Source organism: Coturnix japonica, chromosome 2, assembly GCF_001577835.2.
Source record: "Coturnix japonica isolate 7356 chromosome 2, Coturnix japonica 2.1, whole genome shotgun sequence".
In the NCBI taxonomy this organism is placed as follows: domain Eukaryota; kingdom Metazoa; phylum Chordata; class Aves; order Galliformes; family Phasianidae; genus Coturnix; species Coturnix japonica.
Genome location: NC_029517.1, coordinates 23845096 through 23869580, shown reverse-complemented (window position 1 = coordinate 23869580; position 24485 = coordinate 23845096). Strand labels below are relative to the sequence as shown.

At 33.9% G+C, this 24485-nt stretch overlaps 1 protein-coding gene across 8 annotated transcripts in view; it reads right to left on the bottom strand.

Annotated features, from left to right (window-relative positions):
* Nucleotides 1–24485, bottom strand: part of PHF14 (PHD finger protein 14) — a 170403-nt gene that overhangs the window by 81646 nt on the left and 64272 nt on the right. For 2 of the 8 annotated variants that reach the window (XM_015853578.2, XM_015853579.2), the window contains one exon: nt 322–1604. The exons of 4 other annotated variants lie outside the window; for them this stretch is intronic. Coding sequence is in view for 2 of the 4 variants with exons in the window: in XM_015853579.2 (XP_015709065.1) it covers nt 1592–1604 (13 nt within the window). In the remaining 2 variants the exon portion in view is untranslated. Of the gene's footprint in view, nt 1–321; nt 1605–3557; nt 3647–19496; nt 19638–24485 lie in introns of those variants that run through there. 2 more of the 8 variants (XR_001553076.2, XM_015853577.2) reach the window with 2 other exon arrangements.

Genomic DNA, 24485 nt, shown 5'->3' with positions numbered 1-24485 from the left:
AACGGGCCATAAGTCATACAATATATTTTAATATTGTTTTTTACGCCTAAACAGTAAATCAAACAGGTAAACACCCATATTCCTCCCCACCCTGTTAGCACAGTGTTGGGATGAGACTTTATTGTGCTTTAAAATTCTGGATGAGCAGTCCCTAAAAAAAACAATAAATCATATTTCCTGAATGAACCCCTATTTTCTAGAGCCAATTTCTTTACTTTAAAGGTGTCTTTTTGTATCTTGCCAACACAAAGTAGTAAGCAAAGGTTCAACAAAAAGTCTGACTTGGATATCATCCCTCCCCTTTTAAAACAAAACAACATGTTAGACATCAGGTTAATTTTATTCAATATAATATTCAAACATGAAATGCCCTAGCAAGAGATGACTTGAAGTAAGTATACACAGGTTTATATATTTCTCCTATTACTTATTACAGCATTTAATTTCTTTCTTATGTTTAAAAAATATTTTCAGATGGAAATGTGCCTTCCGAGATGACAAAAATCACCATATCTCAAGAAATTCAAAGATATATGCCATCAAGTTACAGGTTTGATTGCCTTTGAGCAGAATTTTTCCAAGCAAGTTCAAGATGAGATCGATGAGGCTGTCAATACATTGCTACAGTAGATTTTAGAACTGGACCGGTACTGTTTGAAGATGAAAATACTATGTCTGCATCTAGCAGGATATATATGGACGAAGACGGAGATCTCAGCAGTCACACTGTGTGATCAGTTCTTCATTCCTTCCCCAACTTACACAACAATTTCAGATTTGGATTTTGATGAAATAAGCTTGTTCTGAACACAGTCAGGGAAGTGAGCCAAATAAAACAATATCTGCATTTCCTTAATATTTTCTCTTTCTTAAAAATGTTCCATAATGCAATATAGGTATAGTTCTATTCACTCAAGTATCTGAAGTCAGAAACGATTAGTCCATTTTTTCCGTGGCAAATCTATTCCTTAAGAATAGTAAGTCTCAAGTGTTTTACAGGTCTCATTATCACTGAACATTTTTTTTTTCTTTTTAAAAGGAAAGAATCCTTTTTATAGTAGGGTCTATGTACAACATGATGTTCTATATAGAAATGTTCTCTTCAAACTGTATATAAGCAGAGCAGCAGGTTGATGGCGAACCTTGTTTCATTCAGTATTACCATAGAGGAACACATAGTATTTCAGTCCCACAGGCTTCTGTCACTCTTCAGTGAATTCAAGCATTGTATAACATCATTTACCAAGGAAGCACAGGGGAAAAAGACATTATTTAATAGGACAATTCTGACAAGACATTTATCCGTGATCTTTTAACAATGCACATAAGAAATGTTCCTGATTAGTGCTAAAAAAAAAGCAGGCAAATTAACTACCTTGTCAGTCCAAATAACAAACCAATCAATTACATTCTATCCAAGCCTGACAAGCAAACTCAACTTTTTGTCATAATAAGCTTATAGTAGAGACAAGGTAGCTGTTCTCCTTTACTTTAGGTACTCTATTGACTGCTTAATCCACATTTAAAAATCATATTTATAAAAGAGGTTTCCAGGATTGCCTCCGAGGATGAGTTGTGGCAGAGTTGTGTCTCATGAAGGGTATCTACACAGTAAAGTGATAAGAAAAAAATATTAACATTTAAAGATCATAGCAGCTCTGCTCTGTCTTATGAAACATTTTAACATCACACTAGATTCAAGCAATTTGTATGCTCAGATCCAAATAGTATAAGACTCTCATAGAAAACTACCGAGAGTTCGTAAGAGTCGGAACATTAAATTAAGTATAACATTGTTTTCATTTTTGCTCAATACAGCTCAAAGAATAAATGCAGTCCAATGCAAGACTGATTTTTTATTTTTTTTTAATTACAATAGCAGCAAATTAATAGAAGTAGACCTCATTGTGTAAACTAGTGTTTTCCTCATATCTGAAAGCCATGCAAAAGTATGTTTGGGATTGACTACATGACAGCACAAACAGCACTGGTACTGTGTTAGAACTTAGGGTTTTAGTTAGAAACTTCAAAAGTTTTTAAAGTTAGAACTTTAAATAAATAAATAAGTTTATTACATAGAATAGCTTTTGAAAGAAAATAAAGCTAAAGATCTATGAAGTTTCAAAACTGAACTTACTAATCTGCTACACAGACTACTTTGATACTTTTATCATTTCTGAAACAACACTTTTGAGGTAATAATTTGCAAACGTTGAAAGCTTTTTTTCCTGCTTGTATTCCTTTTCTTTTGACATTCGCAACATATTTTTTAAGGATGCAGGGTTTTTCTGCTTAGTTTGTAATTTCAATTTTGGAGTGATATTTTACATTTAAGCTTCATAAAACTAGAAGTAACATGAGAAATTAAAATGACTGATAAAGATTTTCAGAAAACAACGTCAACATTGTCTTTGAGCTGTGCTGGCATATCAAATACATGAGTTTTCAATGATGTATATGAACTCTTCACCAATTTTATTTCCCTACCTTGAAAAAATATAGAATATAATTGTAAGTTAAAATAATTCTGAGATACTTTCATGCTGTTATGAAATAAAAAAGCAATGATCTAAAGAACAGCAGGTAGAGTTGCCACACATCCCAACAATGATTCTTCATAAAATACATTTGAGTATAAGGATTTTCAGAGTAAGAATTAAAGGGACAGTAAGTAAGTAGTGTGTGTAAATCCATTTCAGTTCTTACTTCATTTTTTACTGGGGTCATGATCAGTTTTGTTGTTTTTGTTTGTTTGTTTGTTTTGTTGTGTTTTTTTGTTTTTTTTGTTTTAAAGTCAGGTGTACTGAACTGCACTGCTACACATATTCCAATTTTGAACTTTTTAAAAGCTGAGCTGGAAAAAAAAAAAAAAAAACAAAAAAAACCCACAAAAAAACCCAAACCAAAACACGTTTAAAATCATTTTTCTGCAATCCCGTTTCCTTAGCTAGGACAACCATCTTTGCTCCGAGTCATCTCAGAGTAAATAAGGTTGATGGGAATAGGCATACAAGGGCAGAAAAATGAACAGCAGCCTCAGTACACAATTCAAGGTAAGCATAAGGTGTTTGTATTTAGGAAGCGTAAACAGACTGTACCTACACCAGTAATTCCTATGTTATTTCTTTATGTTTCATTTTTATTGAGAGCAACATAAAATCACAGAACTCACTGTTCAAGTTGGAAGAGCTAGATGACCTTTAATGGTCCCAACTCCCCTGCAGGTTACTCAGACCCCAATGTGCTGAGATATTTTAACGCATATTATAATATTAAAAGGAGTATTCCTTTATAACTGGATGGATGATGTTACCATTTATATGCTTTTAAAATTAGACAACATCATTATCATGTATGATTTAGGATTATCTTAATCCCTCTCACTTCTGAGTATTACTTTAGTAGGTAAACAAAGCCAACTACATTTATCCAGATTTCAAGCCAGAAGCAGCTTAGGAAAAGAAAAAGGAATATAAATGAACAAATAGAACCATTTTCTTTAGCTTTTAATGCACAAGCTCGTCTGCTAAAATTATTGATTTTGTAGAACTACTTACTAAAACATTTTCCTGCGACTTCTCACATTTCACTTCTGTCCCATTCTCATCTTTTGCTTTCTTCTTGTCCCTACGTTCCACTTTCTGACCTTCACAGACGCAAAGAACTTATCTTACTCCTACATTCTTAACAAATTGCCAGCACTCAGTCAGTTATGATTAAATGCACTGTAAAGGCTTTGCACTGAATTAAGCTTTTTACACATTTATTCTCACTTCTTCTGGTGGCAGCACCCAGAGATGCTCACATTTTCACACTTAGTTGAGAAAAGTATTTATGAACATAAAAATATGAAATGAAGACAGCATGCAAAACTGAATAGTTTTGCTATCTTTCTGAACAGTAGGCGTGAAAAATACCTGATAGATAAAAAGCATCCTGCACAACAGTAACAGCTGTTTTCAACAAGGAGATACTCAATTGTGTTGTCAGGTCTCCTAGAAAATTTATTCTTTACTGTAAAGCTGTCCTTTGCTTCAGGACAAATAGGACTATGGGACAACTTTTCATCAAGCTCTAGAGAGAGAAAACCACATCAGCAACTCTCATTTTCCTCCTGAACTACACATAGCCGGAGCCTCCTCCCTTTTCCTCAATTAAGCAAATATTATGTAGTAGGGAGTCCACGCATATGTGCAGATTTCCTTTTTAAAGGAATTTAAAGCACAAGAAACAGAAGGAATTATTTCAATACTTTTTAACAGAGTTGCCAAAGGCTGCTGTTTGTTTGTGTGAAAGTTACTGAAAAGGACATGTGGCAAACAAATGCTTACAGAAGTAAGATTTGATGATCTTTGTTGTTTGTTTGTTGGTTTTTGGTGGTTTTTTTTAGCCTTCTTCATCCTTGCTTTCATCAATGTAAATGCCTGTTCTGAGAACAGCATTTTTCACTGTTAAGTGGGCACAAGTATAACATATCTGCAACCACAATGCAGGTTCAGTCTACCTTCAGTTATTTTCAAAGATTTGAAGGCAAGGAACTGTTTCAGCATACCATACAAATTCTGAATCGTTAAGATGTTCACACCTTGAAATTCTATCAAGCCTAAGGAGGTATTTGGGACAGTAGTCCTGGTACAGATGAAAACTTTTCTCTAATGAAATACGATGGTAATGAAAGAGGTAGAAAAGTGAAGCTATTTATCCACAGGAAATGCTGACAAAGACTAATTTTAAAAAACAAGGAACCATGTCTGAAGTAAACATCAAAACATCCGAAGGTGATACAAGCAATATGCATTTTTAGAACTGGTCTGCTCAACATACATCTCTTGATCTCTGGTATTAATGTGAATCCACAGCTCTATTAAGTACATGGGTGTTACAGAGCTCTTTATTGAGTGGAATAGAAAATGAAGAGAAGGACTCCCATAAAATAATATGCAAAGCGTCTCCTAGTTAAAATTAATTACTTAGATTCTTCTCAGCATTGATCAAGTTATAAATACAAATGTTTCATTAATGTTTACACATTTCTACTTGTTCTAATACCCATTCATTTACCTATCAGAAAGTTATCTGCAAGGAAAAGCACCAAAGCATCTGGAACAGAAAAGCTTTGCTTCATTCTCATAACTGGCACACTGGAGTATAAATAGTGACATTTAGAAGTGGTCACTGTATAAATTTGTTGAGGTAAACAAGAGTAGCACTAGTCACTACCTCCACTTGAAAACAAGTGAAGCACACAACCTGAATTTATTTCAGAGCACAGTAGAAACCACACATCCTATCCAAAAGACTGAATATCAGTATCGCATATCTGAAATTATTTCATTCAGTAGGAAAAGTGTCGTTTTCCTCCATTCTTCAAAGCCTTTGTGAATACATGCTTCTGAAAATGCATGAAAAATAAATAAATAAATAAATAAATTTTTAAAAAAGCAGTCAATACACTCAATACTCTACATGAAACCCAGCTTTCTCTTTTAAGAGACTGCATTTACAGACCTTGTCACAACAAGGTCCTTGATGTTATCGAAGTAATTTTCAAGATACTTTAATCATTGGCGGAATTCAGTAACCTGACAAGAGAAATTTGGGCCAGGAAGATTTCAGTAACTTGAAAGGAAGGTTATTGACTGATGTAATTTCATTTGGATGTGACTGAATCCAATTGATTTGTTTTTCGCAATGCATATCTTCCCTCTGCAGCTGTCTCTATCTGATTTAGTGTGCAAGTGCAAGGAGTGGACTACCTCTTTCCACTTCAAGCAAAACATTTCCTTCCTCCTGCTATTATTTAGAATGAGCACGCAAGGAAAGCACTTTCAAGCCTAATCTCTGTACACCCTCTGTACACATTCAAATATTCATTTGAATGCTAGGCCATGAATTTAACTGAGCCTTGTGAGTGCCAGCATAAGCAAGTAGTTAGAAAAACAAACTTATTTTTTATTTACTGAAATACTGTGTTAGGGTTTGTAAAACATGAAGTCACATCACAGTACCACATTAATTCTCACTACCAAATCTACAGTAACATGTAGCCTGAAAACTTTAGCAGACTGCATATTTTCAGTTCAGATGTCATTCAAAGAAAAAACTACTTTGTATGCAATGAGCGTAAATTTATAAACACCGATATTCATGAAATCAAATCTTACCACACAAGTTGATTTACAACATTTCTAATAAAAAAGAGGCATATTAGGAGAAACTTCACAAGTGAAGTCAGGTTTAAACAGCATAAAACTTAGGGGCAAAAAAAAAAGTGGAGAAATGCATGACTCACTATAAATCCTGTGTGTGCAGCACAGTGTGCTGAGAAACACCAGATACCTTGGTAAGGTTTTGTCAGAATTAAAGGGAAAAGGCTGTGACACTAATATGTACCTCAAACCCAGAATGGTTTGACTGTTTGCATATTCTGTTAAGATGGCATTTTCTCTAAAATTCAGTTCAATTACTTCACTTTCTTTTTTTAATTAAGTTGAGTATATTTGCTTCCTTGTGCACTATAATAATTCAAGAATGCTGGTAAGGAGAAAAGTATATCTAGAAGATAGAACACCGCTACTTTCAAACTGTACGCAAATACTCATCTTAAAGCAATCTGAAAGAACCTGTGACTGAACTCCTCACATGCACTGCTTGTTTCCAAATATCCAATGAGTAAGATAATGCCTCTATTGGAGTTTCCATAGTAATGATAAAATATTTAAAGGCTTGCATCATAATGTGTCCTTCCAATGTGCATCTATCCTGACAGTGAAGTTACACAGTATGTTCAATTATTTTAACCAAGTAGATAGATTAAAAATGCAAGAATGTCAAACCAACAAAAGAAAAGGCAAAGACAATATAAGCACGCAAATTCAAAACACTATTTCATCTAAGAAGTACACACCAATTTGATTGAGAACAGAATGATTTAATTCTGAATGTATGAAAATTACTCTTTTATATCAAAACTCTGTACATCTTAAATAATCAAAATGTCTTTTTCGAGTTAATTCCAACCCCCCACATAAGTGAACAAGTAAAACTTTGCCCTACAAGTAAGTTATTTGGTATTTCTTCTCACAGATTTGCTGCTCTTTTTCCCTTTGCTTTTGTTGCTATTTCAGGAAGATGGGATGAAATAAAACAAAAAATTAGGAAAGCATTTTCACTGAAGAATTAACTTGGCTTTTACTGACCAATTGCTTTATTTTCTTCAACTGCCTGTGCACATAAAACATGGCCCACCAATTATACATGACTAGTTGGCTCAAGGACAAAATTTGTGAGCTTCCCTCTGATAATCTAACAATGGAAATGGAGCTAAAAATCAAGTTCTGACAGTCCTTCCATGCCGTTCCAATTTTTATGTCTTGGAAAATAACATGAGTTCTGCTACAATTTAGTTTTTACGCTTAATCTATATACTTCAAAGTTCTAAGAGTTTACAGACTCTATAGCAACAGGAATATTCAGGCTGTCCTGAAGCAGCATGCTCCCAATGTATCTGTAGAAACATTTTCACAAAGAAGCAACAACACAACACTCAGCATCAACCACTTGCTTGATCCCAAAGTAGGCTAAACTGGCTTCAGTTTCTGCTGACAATAACTAAAGGGTATCTTCTAAACAAAATTATGTCTTGCATAAAAACTGTGAAATTAAGACTTCATTTATCAACAGAGGAAGTTAACATCATAGTCTAAAAATATTTACTATAAAGAATGTACAGAGGAGTCTTTTTATTTATTCAAAAATAGACAATGAGAAAAAATGGTGAAAAGTATATTTTTTCCAATTCAGTACATTAAATGAAGTCTAAAGAATTTTTCTGTTTTAGTCTTGTTTAATTAGTCATATTTTTAATTATTTTAATAATTATTGTTATTTTTAATTAACCTTTCATTTTTACTGCTTTCAATTATGAAATGATTGGCTACATGAATGAGGAAAGAGGAGTGGTGGTGACACAGTGAAACACGTACAGCTAAGGCATTTTAAGCTCCTGGGCATTTGCAATACTAAGTTAAGTACAAGACTGGATGCATAACCTGAAAGCCAGCTAGACTGCTGGGCCCAAAGAGCAGCAGACAACAGCTTGGGACAGTGTCCATTAACAGACAAAGAACCACAGATGTTGATTTGGAGGCTAATATAGATCACTGTCTTCATTAACACTGAATGGTAAAGCTTCAATCTAAAATCTGCTTGAGAAATTTGAGGAGTAGACCAGAAGAAAATTATGAAGCTCATCCAGAACTATGAAATTCTACATCAAATAAGATTTAACTCCACACATCATGCAGACTGAGAACCAACAGCCTATGAAGCAGCTCCACGAAAGGGAATAGGCAGTTAGAGTAAATATCAGACTCTGTATGATTCAACAGAAATGGTACCAGCAAATCTAGGGAGGCTATTATTTCTGTCTTCCCAGTGCTAATGAAAAATAACTTACAATGCCATAAGCCGTTTCAGGCAACACAATTCAAGAGAGATTATGAGAAAACAGAATTCATGTAACAATTGCCAAGATGGCATCAAAGGCTGCAGGATCTGGCCTTATTTGGTCCTGGAAAGAGGGTGCTATAGTGTGAGGCAGGGGGATCCAATTGCATCCCATAGTTACCTGAAGAACAGTTAGAATGACAGCTTAGCCAGACTTTTCCCATCACGACTGATGACATGACAGAAACAAGTATGGAAAGTTCAAAGTGGACATTAGGAAAAGTCTCTTCATTCTAAGTAATGCAGCACTGCGATAGCTTATGCAGTGAACTCAGGTGTTACTCAAGACTCAGCTTATCACAACCACAAACTACCTCTTCCAGTGGAGATAACACCCCCTTCTCTGAAAGAGAGACAAAGCTCTATGACCTCCTGAGGTTCTTTTCAAACAACTGTTATATGGCTACCTTTCTACTCTTGTGAAGTTAATTTCTGAATAACATAACAGTTTTTATAATCATTAGGCAATGTAGTTTAGTTTTCACGTACTCAGTTTGAGACATAAAGTCAACACTTTCATAGGAAATTCATCATCAGTCCCCTGAAATGACAAACTCAGGAGCTGTCCAGTACAGCACTGACCTTGGATTCACTGAAACATTAAGGGATGAGAAAAGAGCCTCCAGATCTACAAGCTACTCTATAGGAAGTAGTCCAGCAAGAAATTATGATAATTCGTGCTTGATATTCCAAGCACTTTCATTTCAGGTGTTAGCAGACTAATCTCTATATCAGTCATTACTTCCAACTATTGCTGATGCCTGTGAGATCAGGATGGAAAGCAGCTACTCTGAAAAAAAACCAAACAAACCTGTGATGCTCAGTATATGGATTTCTCTCAGTCACAACAAATAGCATGAAATCTTCTTTTACAGCCCTCTTGAGGAAAGCATCTGACTGTCCACATGCCAATAACTGATTTTTAAGAGTTGTCCAAGAGTGATATTTATAATCAGTCTCATTTTGCAAAAGTAGTAAAATGACATCTCAAAATGCAAAGGAAATTATAAAAAAAGGCCCTTCTCTTTGACTGAAAAGTAATTTTGTATTCTACCGAAAGCCAGAAATTATAAACATTTTGTCTGCTAAAAGCCAAAGACTGTGTGAGTAAAACTTGAAACATTTGTTTTATAACTATGACTGCACATAATGCATATTTGTAGCCATCCAAAAACAAACACTCCAAGGCTCAGAAAACTGGTATTCTCCACGAGTATTTACAAATCTAGAATGAAACACTTTATCTTTGAAACAGCCTAAATAAAAAGTTCCTAAATGTATTTCTAGCTTACAGAGTCTACAGAGCAAGCTAGAAAAGTATGGAGAAAGCAGTGTATTCACTTTTACAACACACACACACACTTATTGCTGGAACTTTTATTTTTCTTTCTTTCTCAAAAGGCCAGAATATTTTTTTGTCCTGCTCAGATTGATAAAGAATTGGCTTATCAACAGATATGGAAAGGCTGAGAAGTGTTTCAAAGCACATTTGCTTAACTTGCAATGCAAACATCCCATGTATTTCACGGTAATTTGTTAATTCATTTTGAGCCTTCAGTTTTACAGCTTTCTAAAAACTAGTGAAATACACAAAAATTAAACTCACGAAAGCCACAAGAATTACAGTACTGTTTCAAACTATTTCTGAGCAGGCAATAATTACCGATAGTTTTTCAAAGTCATAAGTTAACAAGTAAGTATACACATTTACATCAGCATACAGCTATATACAAAAATCATAGATTTTTTTCCGAGATCAACTATTCAGAAAAGCATGTAGAACAGCAATTGTTAAAATATGTCATATAGTGCTCTTTGTTATGGTTAAGAGAGCACGGAAAAAAGACTGAGATGTCATCCATAAACCTTATAAGAAATGCAGAATATCCGCATTGTAAAGAGAAATTTGTTAATTATCAGTATTTAAGATAATTAACGGAAGTGTACTAAGAAAATGCTCTATTAGTGCAATTGTATACAAGGTATTATATAATCATTTCTAAGAAAACTTGAAATCAGTAAAACAATACCATGATGTTCACTTTAACACATTTACCACCTTTTTTTTTTTCCCTCAAACAATATAAAATGGGACCTTTAAAAAAAAAAAAAAAACAACAAAAAAAGAAAACAACTGTTATGAGAAACAAGGAAGAGATTTTCAGCAGTTTTTTTCCAATGGAATATTAATTATAGTAAAAGTGCATCAAAAAAATAGCGTAGCTGAAGCATTAAGTGTGGTTTGTTTCAACTGAATTAAAATGAGGTAACTTCTTCAGAAAGAAAAACATATTTTAAATATACATTTTCATTGTATTACCTTTTGGCAGAAATGTTTGTAATGAAACAAATCTAAAGCACAACCAACCAGTAGAGTGAACTGATTGCTCACTGTATGCCATTCTGGGTGCAAACCAAGTCAAATTATTTTTCCATTTCATCAGTTCCCTAAGCTTTTGTTGCCTCTGTGGTTGGTCACCCTCAGCCAGATCTCTTTCACATTATAGTTTCCCTTTGAAATATGCAAAAAATAAAAATAAAAAATCCCTCAATATTCACTTAAGGTAAAAATGAAATGTCTTTTTAAAGTAAGTAGTAACAGGCTCAAATGTCTTTATAAAGATACATCTATACAAAATTCTGTCTTCAAAGCATGAATATAAAGACAAAAGTATTAAATAAGAGAAGACTGGATGCCACTCTGCATCACGTCAGAACTACAAAGAAAAAATTTAGACTTTTTCCTTATTAATGGCCATCGTTACTCTGTAAAGCTTCTGTACCCCTCTCTTCCTTAACACTGGTTTTGTTTCTTCTCAAGAAGCGATCAACACATACATCAAATGATGCAATAAAATGGCACAAATACAAAAGGTTTGTTTGTTTGTTTGTTTTTAAAAAAAGGTGTGTGTGGTGGGGGGTAGGGGGGAGGGGAAAGTGGTATAAAGAATGTAAAGAATTTATCTCAAGAAAATTGCCAAGTGCTGGAATCTGTGAAATCTATGATTGAGATAAACTGATTTCTGAAATCTCTGCTGTAAGAGGAAAATGAAAACACTCCAAATGAGGCAAATACTATTTTCGAATTAGTTAGTCAAGATAGATGAAAGGCACCATGTAACATCAAAGAAAATATGTAAAAACATGGGGACTAGAAGTTCAGCCAAAAAGTTAATTTCTTACCTCCAAATATCTTCAGTATTTTAAAAATAAAGTACCAGTATCAAAGAGAAATTTTATAAGCATACTACATATCCTCTGCAACACATAAAGTAGCTGAAAATTTAATATGATGTAATTTTCTAGTCACTCAATGGAAAACACTGAGACTCACGTCTCAGCTCTAGTGACTCTACAACAGAAACTTCTCTTTTCAGCACAGGTTCTTATCTACAACTCTGTCTCGCTGAGTCTTTAAAAAGTCTCAATATCTCTCTCTCTTCTAGCCACCATCCACAGTTTTCTTTCTCTAATCAGCCTGACTTCTCTCAAGTTCTGAAGCTTGAAAAAGTAGCATTTTGCTGCCTTTCCACAACTCTATCTCAATTCCATTTTTCCACACTTAGCATCCAAACTCAGATCTTTCTCCAGCCCACTAATCACATTTTCACCACGATATCTGTGTTTGGCAATGAGTACCAGTCTTTCTACCATATAACCACAGCTCAAGGATTCACCTGGAACTCAAAGCCATGTTTCATACAGCACATCTGCATGAGCTTGGCTTGGCTTCACTGAGCAAATAAGGTTAAGATGCAAGAATTCAAACTGCTTGCTAATTAAAGCATTTAATGGCAACTGTTGATTTTCAAATCAAAAATAGTTAAAGGTACCGACACAAGAAAAATAAATAAAAACAGCAATTCACTAAGATCAGGATCAGCTTGTTCCAAGGAGCAACAGGACTTGAAACATCTTCACCTTACTAACGACTGCTTGTATTCAAATATTTATCAGATGTCTGCATTGGCTCTGATATTCAAACCAAGGTTAGTCCAGCAACATGCTAATCTTCATCAGATGTCATCACCTACGTCACGTGTATCATGCTTGCAATGACAAAAATGGCCAAAATGATACAGAAAATGGAGAGAGAGACACTGGTCAAGTTCACTGCCCCCTTTTATTCTTCTCATCTTGTGTACACATGTCCACTTTGCACCTGAATCAAACAGACTTCAACCATCAATCACTGACATCAGTGGTAAGCTATTTGTTCACACTTTTCATTTCTCTGCACGTCCTGTAGCAAACTGCATTGCAACTGCAGGGACAAGCATGTTGAGCTGGCCCACAGTACACTATAAGCATCGGTGACAACAGACCTAAAAACCAGCTATTAACAAGTCTCTCGTAGTTCCAAGGAATCTGTTCTGCTTACAATACTCTTATAGGTCTCCTTCTTTTCCATCCTCAGGAAAGAAAGGGAAGCCTCTGATCAGGTTTTTCAATTCACTTCAATTCACACTTATGCCTGTGTGCATATAAGATGACAGACTTGCCCACATCTCAGAAACAGATGAACAACTAGTAATTTTGCCTGAAAACAATCAGTGTAATGAAGGCACACTAGAGATACAATAAACTTTTAGATTGATTATAGTATTATAAGTAGCATGGAACAGAAGGTAGGGTCCAGTACTGCCATTATCACCAGTGCTTATCATATCTGATTTTCGTCTCTTCCAGTGCCAGCTACAAACCTTCAAAGTTTTGATATGTTTCAGTCACAGACATTTCATTTGAGCATTTCACCATTTCCCTTTTCACTGCCTGTAAGCAAGCACTTTATAATTCAGTCACTGTATAGAAATATACTATACATTATTCATGACTCTGAAGAAACAGAGTGGTTAGCTTGCACAATTTCAGAAGCATAAACAGTAATATGAATTTGAAAGAAGTGAATTGAAACTAACATTCTAAAAGAACCACTGAAAACTTTAAATTAAAAATGTTTCAAAAATATTTTCCAAAAAACATTCTGCAATGACTTTTCCAGTGAATCCCAGACAACATTTTGTGACAGTAACAGAGACAAAAAGCCACAAATACAATGATCAAGGGAGGCTGAAGTACTATTTCCCCAAAGCTCTGGTGCCAAGCGCTGTTAGCTGTTTGAACAAAAATGTTATATACATCATAAGAAATGGCAAAAACAAAAATAGCATTCTAGAAACATTTGCACTTCTGGGGCTGACAGAGAACACTGAATACATGCAAGATGCTGGAAAAGGCAAAAGCAGAAATATTTAACCAGAAACACAAGTTTTCCTTTACTTCGTGTATCTTGTTAAATGTTATGTATTAAGTGAATTTTCAGTGGATACATTTTCCTTAAGTTGACAATAAAAATGTTTTGAACAGTATCACTTTAACTTATACTGTCTATTATGTTCAAGTAAACAAGTTCATACATAGTAGACTGAGAACAAGTACTTCAAATAACTTCAATATTAATTAACCCACACTGAAAATATCATGTTGCTTAATTTCAGAATTTTATACATCTTCATTACTAAAAACAAAAAAACATTTCGTACTCATGAGTTAATATTAAATTTAGGTGCAGAAATAATGAGAATGGGATTTTTTCTTAGGCATCTCATGAAACAGTAAAAATAACCTTGAATGAAACAGTAAGATATTATTTTCATAATTAAAACAAGACTAAGATATTTAAGTAGAACTAAGCAGAGAAGTTATTCATTCAAGCTTCAGAATTAAGGACTCCATTTTTTTTTAAGAAATTTAGTCTTATGTGATTTCTACGCTAAGCAGGACCAACTGAAAAAAAAATGTTAGGTACCAAGGACTATAAACTTCACCCAAACTTCATTTCCCAGAAAGACACAAAACACTGCTATACAGCAATCAAGTGGGTCAACACAAGCAATGTGTCACGGTCTTTCAGAGGAGAACCCAGATGCAATGACAGCACACAGGAGCATGGGACAGGCCTCACAATTTGTAGTTGCCTTTGCTGACTGATACATGCACGCACATACAATCCATACAAACCTACGTACATAAGCGCAGCTACATACAAGGTGAAAAAGAAGCTACAATAGTTTTGACTCAGAAAATAATAGCTAACTCAATGAAGCTGTTCAGATCAAGTCTTCAAATAACTATGATCCTTATCAAGGTATTAGGACTCAAGACCTTCCACAGAAAGCCAGCTCATCTCACTTGTGTTTGCATGGGGTGGGGAGGGACATGCTTCCCGGTGGTGCTGAATGAAAGGGCAAGAAATCAAGGCACAAATTGAAACAGTGCACATATTAGCATAAGCAGCAGCACTTTTTTTTTTTTTTCTTTTTCTTTTTTCTTGCTATTTTTGTTTGTTTGTTTGTTTGCTCTACTGGGAGGAAGGTCAAACAGAACAAGAGGGTCTGCAGAAACCCCATCTACGGAGGTACTGGAAACCCAGCCAGCCCGTTTGAAATGAGTTACTCCATCTGACCTTGCTCTGAGCAAGGGGCTGGAGGCCAGCTCTAGAGGTCTCTTGCAATCACAGCTGCTCTGTGATTCAGCTCTTTACAAAAGCAAAAATGGTTCAGACAAGCCTTTCAGAACTGAAGAAAATTAAAGTCCTACAGTTTACTTATTGTTCTTTAATGTGAAAAACTAAGATTACCACTAGAGTTTTAAAAGCCCGCTGGTTTTCTTATCTCTTTTTCACAGCCAGTGTTATTAAAAGAACTGTCAGTAGGTACCAGCAGACGACAGGCTGTTTTTATGTAAATTTAAATAATTTTACTATGACTGGTTACAAAATAAAACTTTTTTTTCCCATTTCATCTGCTTTGCATCATAAGATATCAAACTGCTGCTTTTTATATACCAGAAATGGCATAAACTCTCCTAAATGCAAAAAATGTCAATTAAATACTAGACTGATGAACACTGCTCCAACTACTAAAACTGGCAATACTGATTTTACTCATGCAAAACCTAAAATCTCAACAGATGTAACTTTTCTTTTAAAATGGACATTAAGCATCTTTTCCTCAAACGCATTTCTTAACATTCCTCTACAGGCTCACATGCTTGGCAGTTACAATTAGTCTTCATCAAGCAAGAAAAATCTATAAATTGCTCTCTTTATCTGTCAATTATTATTTAACAGTCTTCAAAACTTATTAAACAAGGTCATCCTTGCCAAAATTTCTCATGCTGTTACTGAATGCAATTTGTTTCTCTTTTTGAATATCTTCAAAACTCATTTATTCCTTTTCAGTGCAGATTTTTAGGTTACACTGTGTACTACCCACAAACACCTTCATCCTTGGTTCTCCAAATCACTGAAATAATGAAAAAAAAAAACAAAAAAAAAACCAAACAAACAAAGAAAAAAACTTAGGAAGTCATGTCCAAAACAGTCTCTAGATTGGAAATGAAAAGTCCAGTGAATTTCTGAAACTGACAAGGTCATAAAGACAGAGTTTAAACTTTATTTTAATTGCCTTTTACCAAGCACAAACAACAAGCCTGCACTCCCTTGTGGTTATACTAATCAGCAAGCACTGCGTTAGATGGAAAAATGCACAAGAATCTCATCCATTCTCTTTTATGTTCTATTTGCCTTAATTGCTAAGTACAGACAGGGTATGAAATAAGTGGTCCTTATCACTAGATCCAAAGAGATGTCCATTTTGAGGCTGGAAAGGTACAATACCAACATACTACTGAAACAGAAGGTTTAACTCCCTTTCCCTTTATTTCCCTAGGTAACATCAGGACCAGGTATAATTTGTCACTGAATTTCCATAACAACCACACTTTCACAAAGGTCTTCAAATTTTTGAGATTTTTAAATCCAAGGATAAAACTTAGCTGCAGTTCAGACTGAAGTATGCACTTTAATTCATACAGTATTTTCCTACTGAATTATAAGCAAATTTCTGCTATGCAATTTTAGTACTGCTATTGCTAGCTTTTATTGCTGTATGAAACTGCAAACAGCTAAAGGCTGCCAAAACAACCTCATCACACCTATTTCATTTTTAATTGCCTTTTCTAAGAATTAGATCTGGAATTATTGTTTAGATGTCAAATAAATGACAACACATTTTTATCAATTAGGTTACACACATACGTTTTTTTGCAGTTAATTGAGAAAATTCTATGAAATAATGTTCTAATGTATTCTAATGTGTTCTAAGTTAGCTACTAGTCCACTGGTATCACTGGATTATACTTGCATTTACCTCTATCAACTTCAGCTAAAACTGAGCAATGTTTCAAGCATCAACACCCACTTGGCTATCATTATCATTAAAATTCCCTCTGAAAAACACAAACACCTCATCAAACACATTTCACCACATATAGGATGCTGAAGTTTTCATGAAGTCCTGAAAAAGCTCTCAGTTGCTACAGTTTTCATAACATAGGTTCCATCAGTAAAACACAACCATACATACTAGCTTCCAGGAAAAGCACAGCGTTAGTTGTGTCTGTTTGCTTTTAACTACAAATAGTTAAACTGAATAAATTATTTTTATTATAGATTTCAATTAAAGAACTAAGGCTCTCAAATCAGAAATGACTGAAGAATATTCTCTTTGTCAAACACAGCATACTGGTCCACAAATAATGGTGCAGCAAACATGCTCCAACACCTATGTTTTTTCTTGAAAGTCACTGGACAATTGCACCGCTAAAGATTATTTTTCAGTGCGCCCACAGGGAAACCTAATGACTTACAATGGCAGTAATAATTATCCAACACACTAACTGGATGGGAGAAAGGAAAAAAAAAAGAAAAAGAAAAAAAAAAAAAGTGCCAGAAAAACTTTACACATCCTTAAGAAAGCAAAAACCAAAACTGCGTTTTTAAAGGATGAAAGTGTATACTGTGCTAGGCAGCAGCATGATTTTTCATTAGTTCCAAAATCTGACAAAGGATGCAAAAAACACACTTCACACAAGTAATATTTCCTGTTCAAACCACGCTTACATTTATTAGCTTAGAAGACAAGCTCCTGTATGATATTGATGGGCAGAAGCTTTCTCACTCCATACGAACTTATCCATTTCCAAGTGACAATGCTGACCTTTCAGTGTACTACAGTTGCTCATACTTGGCTCTCTTCTCCAACAATTTATAATAATATATATAAAAAATGACATGCAGAAATAAGTGCACTGTGCTGTATAGCTCATGCATAAGGTCTCTGTGATTGCTAATTAGAAAGGATGCTTTCCTGAATTATCATACTTTGCATGCAATTACTGCAGAGCAACAACATAAATTAACTTTACAGAAAAAGGCGTTCAATATCATTGCTTGAGATACATACATTTCCCTTCCCCCATAATCAGTAAAATTCAATATGTGAAACAATGCACATAAAATGGTATTGTTTTTGTCTTTAAAAGAGAACAGTGATTTCTGTAATAGAATTCAAATGCTTGGCCACCCTTCTTCTACCTTCCTAACCTAACTTTTGTTTCCTTTTAATGAGAAAAGGGAAAGTCAGCAAAACAAAATGTCACCATTAAATCATTTCACAGCATTTTGTGTCAGAAATGTAATGGAAAATGCACACATCATGAGAAAGGTTACTGTTCTTCCAGAATATCTTTTCACTTGGTTCAGGGCATATCTCTCTACATAACTGTGCAGGCACTACTGATAGTTCTCCCTAGGCTTAATTTGGCAGTTGAAGGATTGTGGCATTTTCAGGAAACCACTGTGCAGTGATTTTAGTGGTTATTCAGCTGAAAGTGATGGTATGATTTAGAATAATTACTCTGTTTACGTGCAATGGTAAAAGTCAGTTATGACATCAAATTCCAGTGTCAGCTTGTATTTTACTGTGTATTTCCCTAATATGGCAACATATCAGACTTCAAAGTCAGAATTACAGAAATTTATTATTCATGTTCCTCAACAGCAAAATATATATGGAATACAGGAGCACTGTTATACTTAGTTTAAGTGATAATTTTAAGAAAAATAAAAATGAAAAGAGAAAAAAAGTTTTACCTAGTTAATCAGAGAACTGAAAATTAATTAGTGCCTGACCTTTATATTACAGTCATTGATATGAAGAAGGGAACAAAGTTATACTAGAAAGTTGTGGGTTTTTTTTCCCATTTCCTCTCTACAGTCTGTCTCCAAGTGAAGTTACCAGGCATTCTTCAATTTGAAGTCAAAGAAACACTTGAAAAGTTAGCAGCAACCTTATTCAAGACAGCTGGCAAAGCTTTCATGGCAAATAATTGTTTTGTTGTTGTTGTTTTTCAACAACAATATGACAACAACATCCAAAAAATATGTGTTCAAATAAGATAAAAAAGACATTTCATGACAATGATCAAGAATTAAAAAAAAAAACAACCAAACAAAAAACAATTCAAAAGTTAAATGCATAGGAAAAACTTGAACAAGAAGCACGAAATTGTTATAAAGCTAATGTGCTAAACACAGAGATACTAAATCTTGTCTTATTACGGAAACAGATCTCTGGCTTTTTGAGTGGCAGATACAAATTAGTAGTTTTTGTTGATATGAGAATGCAAAGTCATCAGAAAACAATATAGGTTATGGTAACAATCTCACTTTCTCCAAAGAAGTCAGTTTTATTAACTGTAAAGCAAAACAAATTCTGAATCCAGCCCTGGATGCACATGATTAAAAAAGAAAAAAAATCCAGTCTTAAAATGCATGTAAAAGGAAATAACCAAATGAATAATTGCTCTAGTCTAGATTATCTAACTGGCAATTTCAGTGGCAAGGACAGGGAACCAAAGCAAGATCATCCAAAATAGACAAAATTGTAGCAAATACTAACACGCCAAAATACAGAAACAATAAACAAAACCAAGAACTCTATTTTTCAGAAAAAGATATTTTATAAAAAGATTGATATTAACTTGTAAATTTCTCAAACTTCCATTTATCAAATTTTATGTGTAAATCATTTCAGCTAGATTAATGTTTTACTTCAAAAAATGAATTTCTCTTCTAACGTAAGCTGCGAAACAGCCTTCTTTACACAGTACATCATGGTGCTAAAGAGGCACTGTAAAGGGTTTTTTTCTTGTTTCCTTGACTGTGGTTTTAAAAGTATGTTCTCCGGTACCAAGCTCTAAAATATCTCAGGTTACAGATTAAGCTAAAAAGGAACGATAATATTGCATATATAAGTAGTCTATCCACAGCTATCCAGAGATCATCATTTTCTACCACATAGAAAACTTTCAATTTGGTCCCAAATTAACAAGAAATTGCACACATTTTTACTCCATTAATTTATTAATGAATATCTGTGCTATGTGCCATTTTACTCGCATCAATAAAAACTGTGCTTGGTGCTTAGAAAAAAGACTAAAACGTGCTAAGCTCCCAGTACTCTTACCTCCTTTTCATGTATGTACTTCTTCAATAATGCAAAACATATCTTCTCTCTGATTTCACATCAAATGTTGAATACTGTAGATGATTTTTGCACTAATAACTCAGGCCTCCTACTATTAAAACCCCACACAGGTTATCTAACTACAGATCAAAGAGAAGCAGTAGTAGTGGGCAGCAATAACAAATGAAAGAAACAATCAACCGCATACCAGGACAAATTATTATCTTTTTGTGTACTCAAATAATTCATAATTGACATTACACTTCTGTGGGCAGACAGTTACTCTAGAAAACTGACTCTATAGATGCTTGCTTGGTGCTAATTGTGCCAAGCCAAAATTAAGGCTGCAATACAGTGTTTAAAAGGTATTGCTTCCTGCTATCTACCATGCTCTTTTAATAATCTGAACACAAACATTCTCAGGCTACAAATTTCTTAAGTGTTTCAGTTTCATGGTTTCTGTAGCTATGGCTCAGTTTAACAATGCAGAACAACTGAACTGATAAAGAATTTGACATTTGTTTTTTGAGTGCTCTGTTCTATGAAATGCTCTGATGTGATAACGTTGCTGCACTGAAAGCGACTGAAGCTGTATGGCCAGAACAACAGAATATCTCACATACACAAATGCCAACTGAATTGGATTATTTGATGCATGCTTAATGCTTTAAGAAGAAAAAAAAAAAAAGAAAGAAAAACCTTAAGAATATCCATGAAAATAAATGCTACTGACCCTAGCAAGATAAATATTTAAATCTTTTGCAGCTATAATGTATTACTAGGAACCAGGCTGGGAAATACTTTGCTAGGTCATCAGCCTCTGCTGTTACAGATAATGTAATTCCACATTCTCTGCATCTTGTTTCGTTAATTTTAATCTTCTACAGAGGCACCTCACTCACGGGCATTTTTTTTCTAAAGAACTCACTACTTACAGCAAAGATAATCAACAGAGCCTGACTATTATGTTTTTTAATTCTTTTGAAACTTGGGAGTTAGAAAAAAAGGTATGGAGGCCTCTGATCCGTGTATTTCTTACGGCAAACAGAAAAATAAGAAATAAATCCTGAAATATCTAGCTGTTTTGGGAACAGATGACAACTGCCAAATACAGCATAGAGCTCTAAAGTACAAATCCATGATTGCATCACAGACTTAATCAAGCAGCTGCAGCCAGAGAAAAGGAAAACTATTTCTGAAAATTCACTGATCAAGAAAAGTAAAATACTATTAGCAGAACAGAAAGTAATTCTGCAGAAAGATCTGCCTGAATTTCTATTTACAAGCAATTACTTGAAAAATGTACTACTTCTAAAGTTCATGATACAAGTCCACAAACATTCGGGTTCAAAATACTAAACACCAATACCGAGATCTTCTGATAATTGAATGACTGAATAAACCTTGCATCTGAAGAATGCTGAACCTTCCAGTGCACAGCGGAAGATTAAAGCCCAATAAAAAGATAAAGCCCAGTATACAAGTAATTGGGAGTCACTGGCCTACAACTTTTAAATAGATAGGTAGGCAGACAGACAGATGTAGATAAAGAGATAGATAAATCTTGCACTAAACTAACTTTAAGGTGAGTTGATCACTAAACAGACTGGGAAATAACTGGAAAAAAACCAAGCAGCTATGAAAAATTAATCCTTGATCAATTTCAGGAAAGAAAAGCAAAATAAACAAATAACCTTGGGAAGTAAAAATTCACTTAGTAATGGGAATGCTGAAAAATCTTGTCAAACATCACAATAATACTCCAGTAGGTCTTTAAAGCTTTCATAATAGCGAGAGAAACAAGCATGCATTCTTCTTCTACCTTACATATTAAAAAAAACAAAACTTAATTTCTTCACAGTATTTTAACATGTATTTAAAATGTAAACACTGTTTAAAAACAAAACACACAGAAATCACATTTTTTCCTGAAAAGGTCCAAGATTATTCTTTTCTGCACTTGATCACAGATGGGTAGAATAGTCACAAAATTCAATTTTGTGCTGTCTTTCAAAAATGAGATTTAGTAGCATGATTTAGACAGAAATAACATTAGATGATTTTGTACATACTGCCTAACCTGGCTTTCCTGTTTCTAATAACGAAGAACTGAATGGAAACAAGTCTTTTAACCTAGACAGTATGTCTAAAGTTTCTGGTTTTTGCCAATACTGTGCAGGTTGTCTTTCAGATCAAGATCATATAGTGTCAACAATTAAAGTACAGCTGAAAAATAAAATCAGTTATCTGAAAATCTAAGTTTATATTTTTTAGTGGCTTGGATTTCCCTAAGATCTAACTGGTTAAACAATGTCAGAGCAGAGAAATAATCCAGGCTTCAATTCAGGCTTTGCTTTACCATTTTCAGAAAACAGCAGACATGCATATTAAAGAAACCATTTAGGTACCAGAGTTAAATAGACTGGTTTTTAATTAATTCAACATTCAAGAATCTGCAATGGATTTCTTGCAGTAAATCTTCAAAAGTTCCAAGTATTTGCAGCTTTAGAGGACTGAGTAACTGAAATACAAGTGTATATGTATGTGTTCACTTGCTATCTATCATCAAAAGAAATTCCTGTGAGAAGGCAGTAAAATGAATGAGAGTGAAAAAAAAATACAGCAGGTAACTTATGCAATTAGAAAAGTTAACGTGCCGAATGAATCCAGATAAATTATGTAGCAGAAATAAACCACACTACTGAATATTTAGCTTCTCTTTATTCAAGTACTTCATTCCAGTAAGATGATGCATTTATAATCCTCTGTAAAACCTAAGACTGTTGCAAATTGTGGATGAATTAACTAATATTTCCTTATAATTAATCTCTACATTAACAGCCTTTAACTATTGTAAATCATACTATTTCAATTATTGTGATAAATTGTTAACTTTGTTGTAGTGCATTTAAAGTAACTCATTATTAATGTGCTTGTTCTGAAAAACTTTAGCTTATGCAGAGCTTCAAAACTAGTAGTTGAACTAACAGCTACAGAACAAATCCTTAACATGAAGGCTGATAGGCACCTCACATGGAAAAGAGAGAAACAAATAATGTGAAGACATACTTATTTGTCTTACAAATGTCATACACATTTGTAGCACCCCTATTACAGATGTTGTATAGATTTTCAAGCTTTTCAGTTATTTTGTGACTTGGTTAATCCAGTATGAGAAACTTTATAGTTAAATGTATCGGATATGTTTTCAGCTTTAGTAAATATGTCCCTGTATGTTTTCATCTTTCTACTACTCACCTTTCCCTATAAGATCTGCCTTGATACAGTGACTGCACATGTAGAATATCATGTTTTACTTGAATCACATGAAAATGAATACTTTCAGATTTACTTACTCTCAAGCATGCATCTGCATTAAAAACAAATACTGTGTACATGCTTAAGAGCTCACTTGCCAGTTTTATACATTTTTGAATATAGTAATCAGTATTCAAATCTGTTCGCAAAAAATTCGGTTTAATGTTTTTTTCAAATAGAACCCTAGACTATGTTATATTCTCTGTTACGCTATCAAAAGAAATGAGAAAATCCAATTTAACTGATGGGTAAGTGTAAAAAGTCAATACATAAGATTCCAGAAGTACACTTGCTCTAAGCTGTGATATAAAGAAATCCAGTGCTTTTTCAGCTATTTCTTTAAGTTGGTCAATGTAACTACAACTTGGTCTCATACATAAACTATATATTAATTTTGTTCTTCTTTTCACATATTAAGAATTTGTGTGTTTTGTTTTTTAATGTTGCTATATTCCTAAACACTTCCAAGCACACCACGAAGGCAAAAACTAAAAGTTATAGATTTGACTGTTTGTTTTGAACAGTGGCAGTACATCATAATTTTTTTTCTTTTACCAAAACAGAATAAACAATAACACTATGTTAAATGTACTTTAATGCATAAAGTGGCACGATCACTTTCTCATGGAGAGCGGAGCAAAATAGAAGGCAATCTTTACCTATTAGATACTAAGCCACGCTTTATCTTATACATGTTTCTACTAAATATTGTTAAATTATCAAGGGAGCTATTAGACAATATCATAAGAACTCTGAAAATATCTGCACTAATAATAGTGAGTTATTAGCTTAATTTTAAAAAGAAGATACTTAAGTAGCAAGCAACTGCTTTGTAAGTTCCATGATTCAATGGCTGCAATAAACCATCAAGGAAACCCATTAAACTTCTCCACTGCAGACAACTTACAAAGATTTGCAAAATGAAACAAAAGAAAAGCATCATTATATAAACACTTTCTAAAACAAACAGTAGTGGTCACATCTGAAAACAAAGATAGCTTTTTAAAGTGCTTTATGAATGCGTTAGAAATCAGTTTTTATGTTTAGTATCAATATTTAGATACTCTCTTATCTCAAAATGTGTCCTCCATTCCAAGCAAATCTTTTTAGTATTTGATACTCCTCTACCAAGTTCTTACCTCTGTGATAAAACGCATGCCTCACATCAAATCTATCTGCACTCTGTACTAAATATTGTAAAAACACTACATTTTACTGCTGTTCTTCTCAAAATTCAGTTCATTTGAATAAAAGGATATTCAAAATTCATAATTATTTAGTCAATGA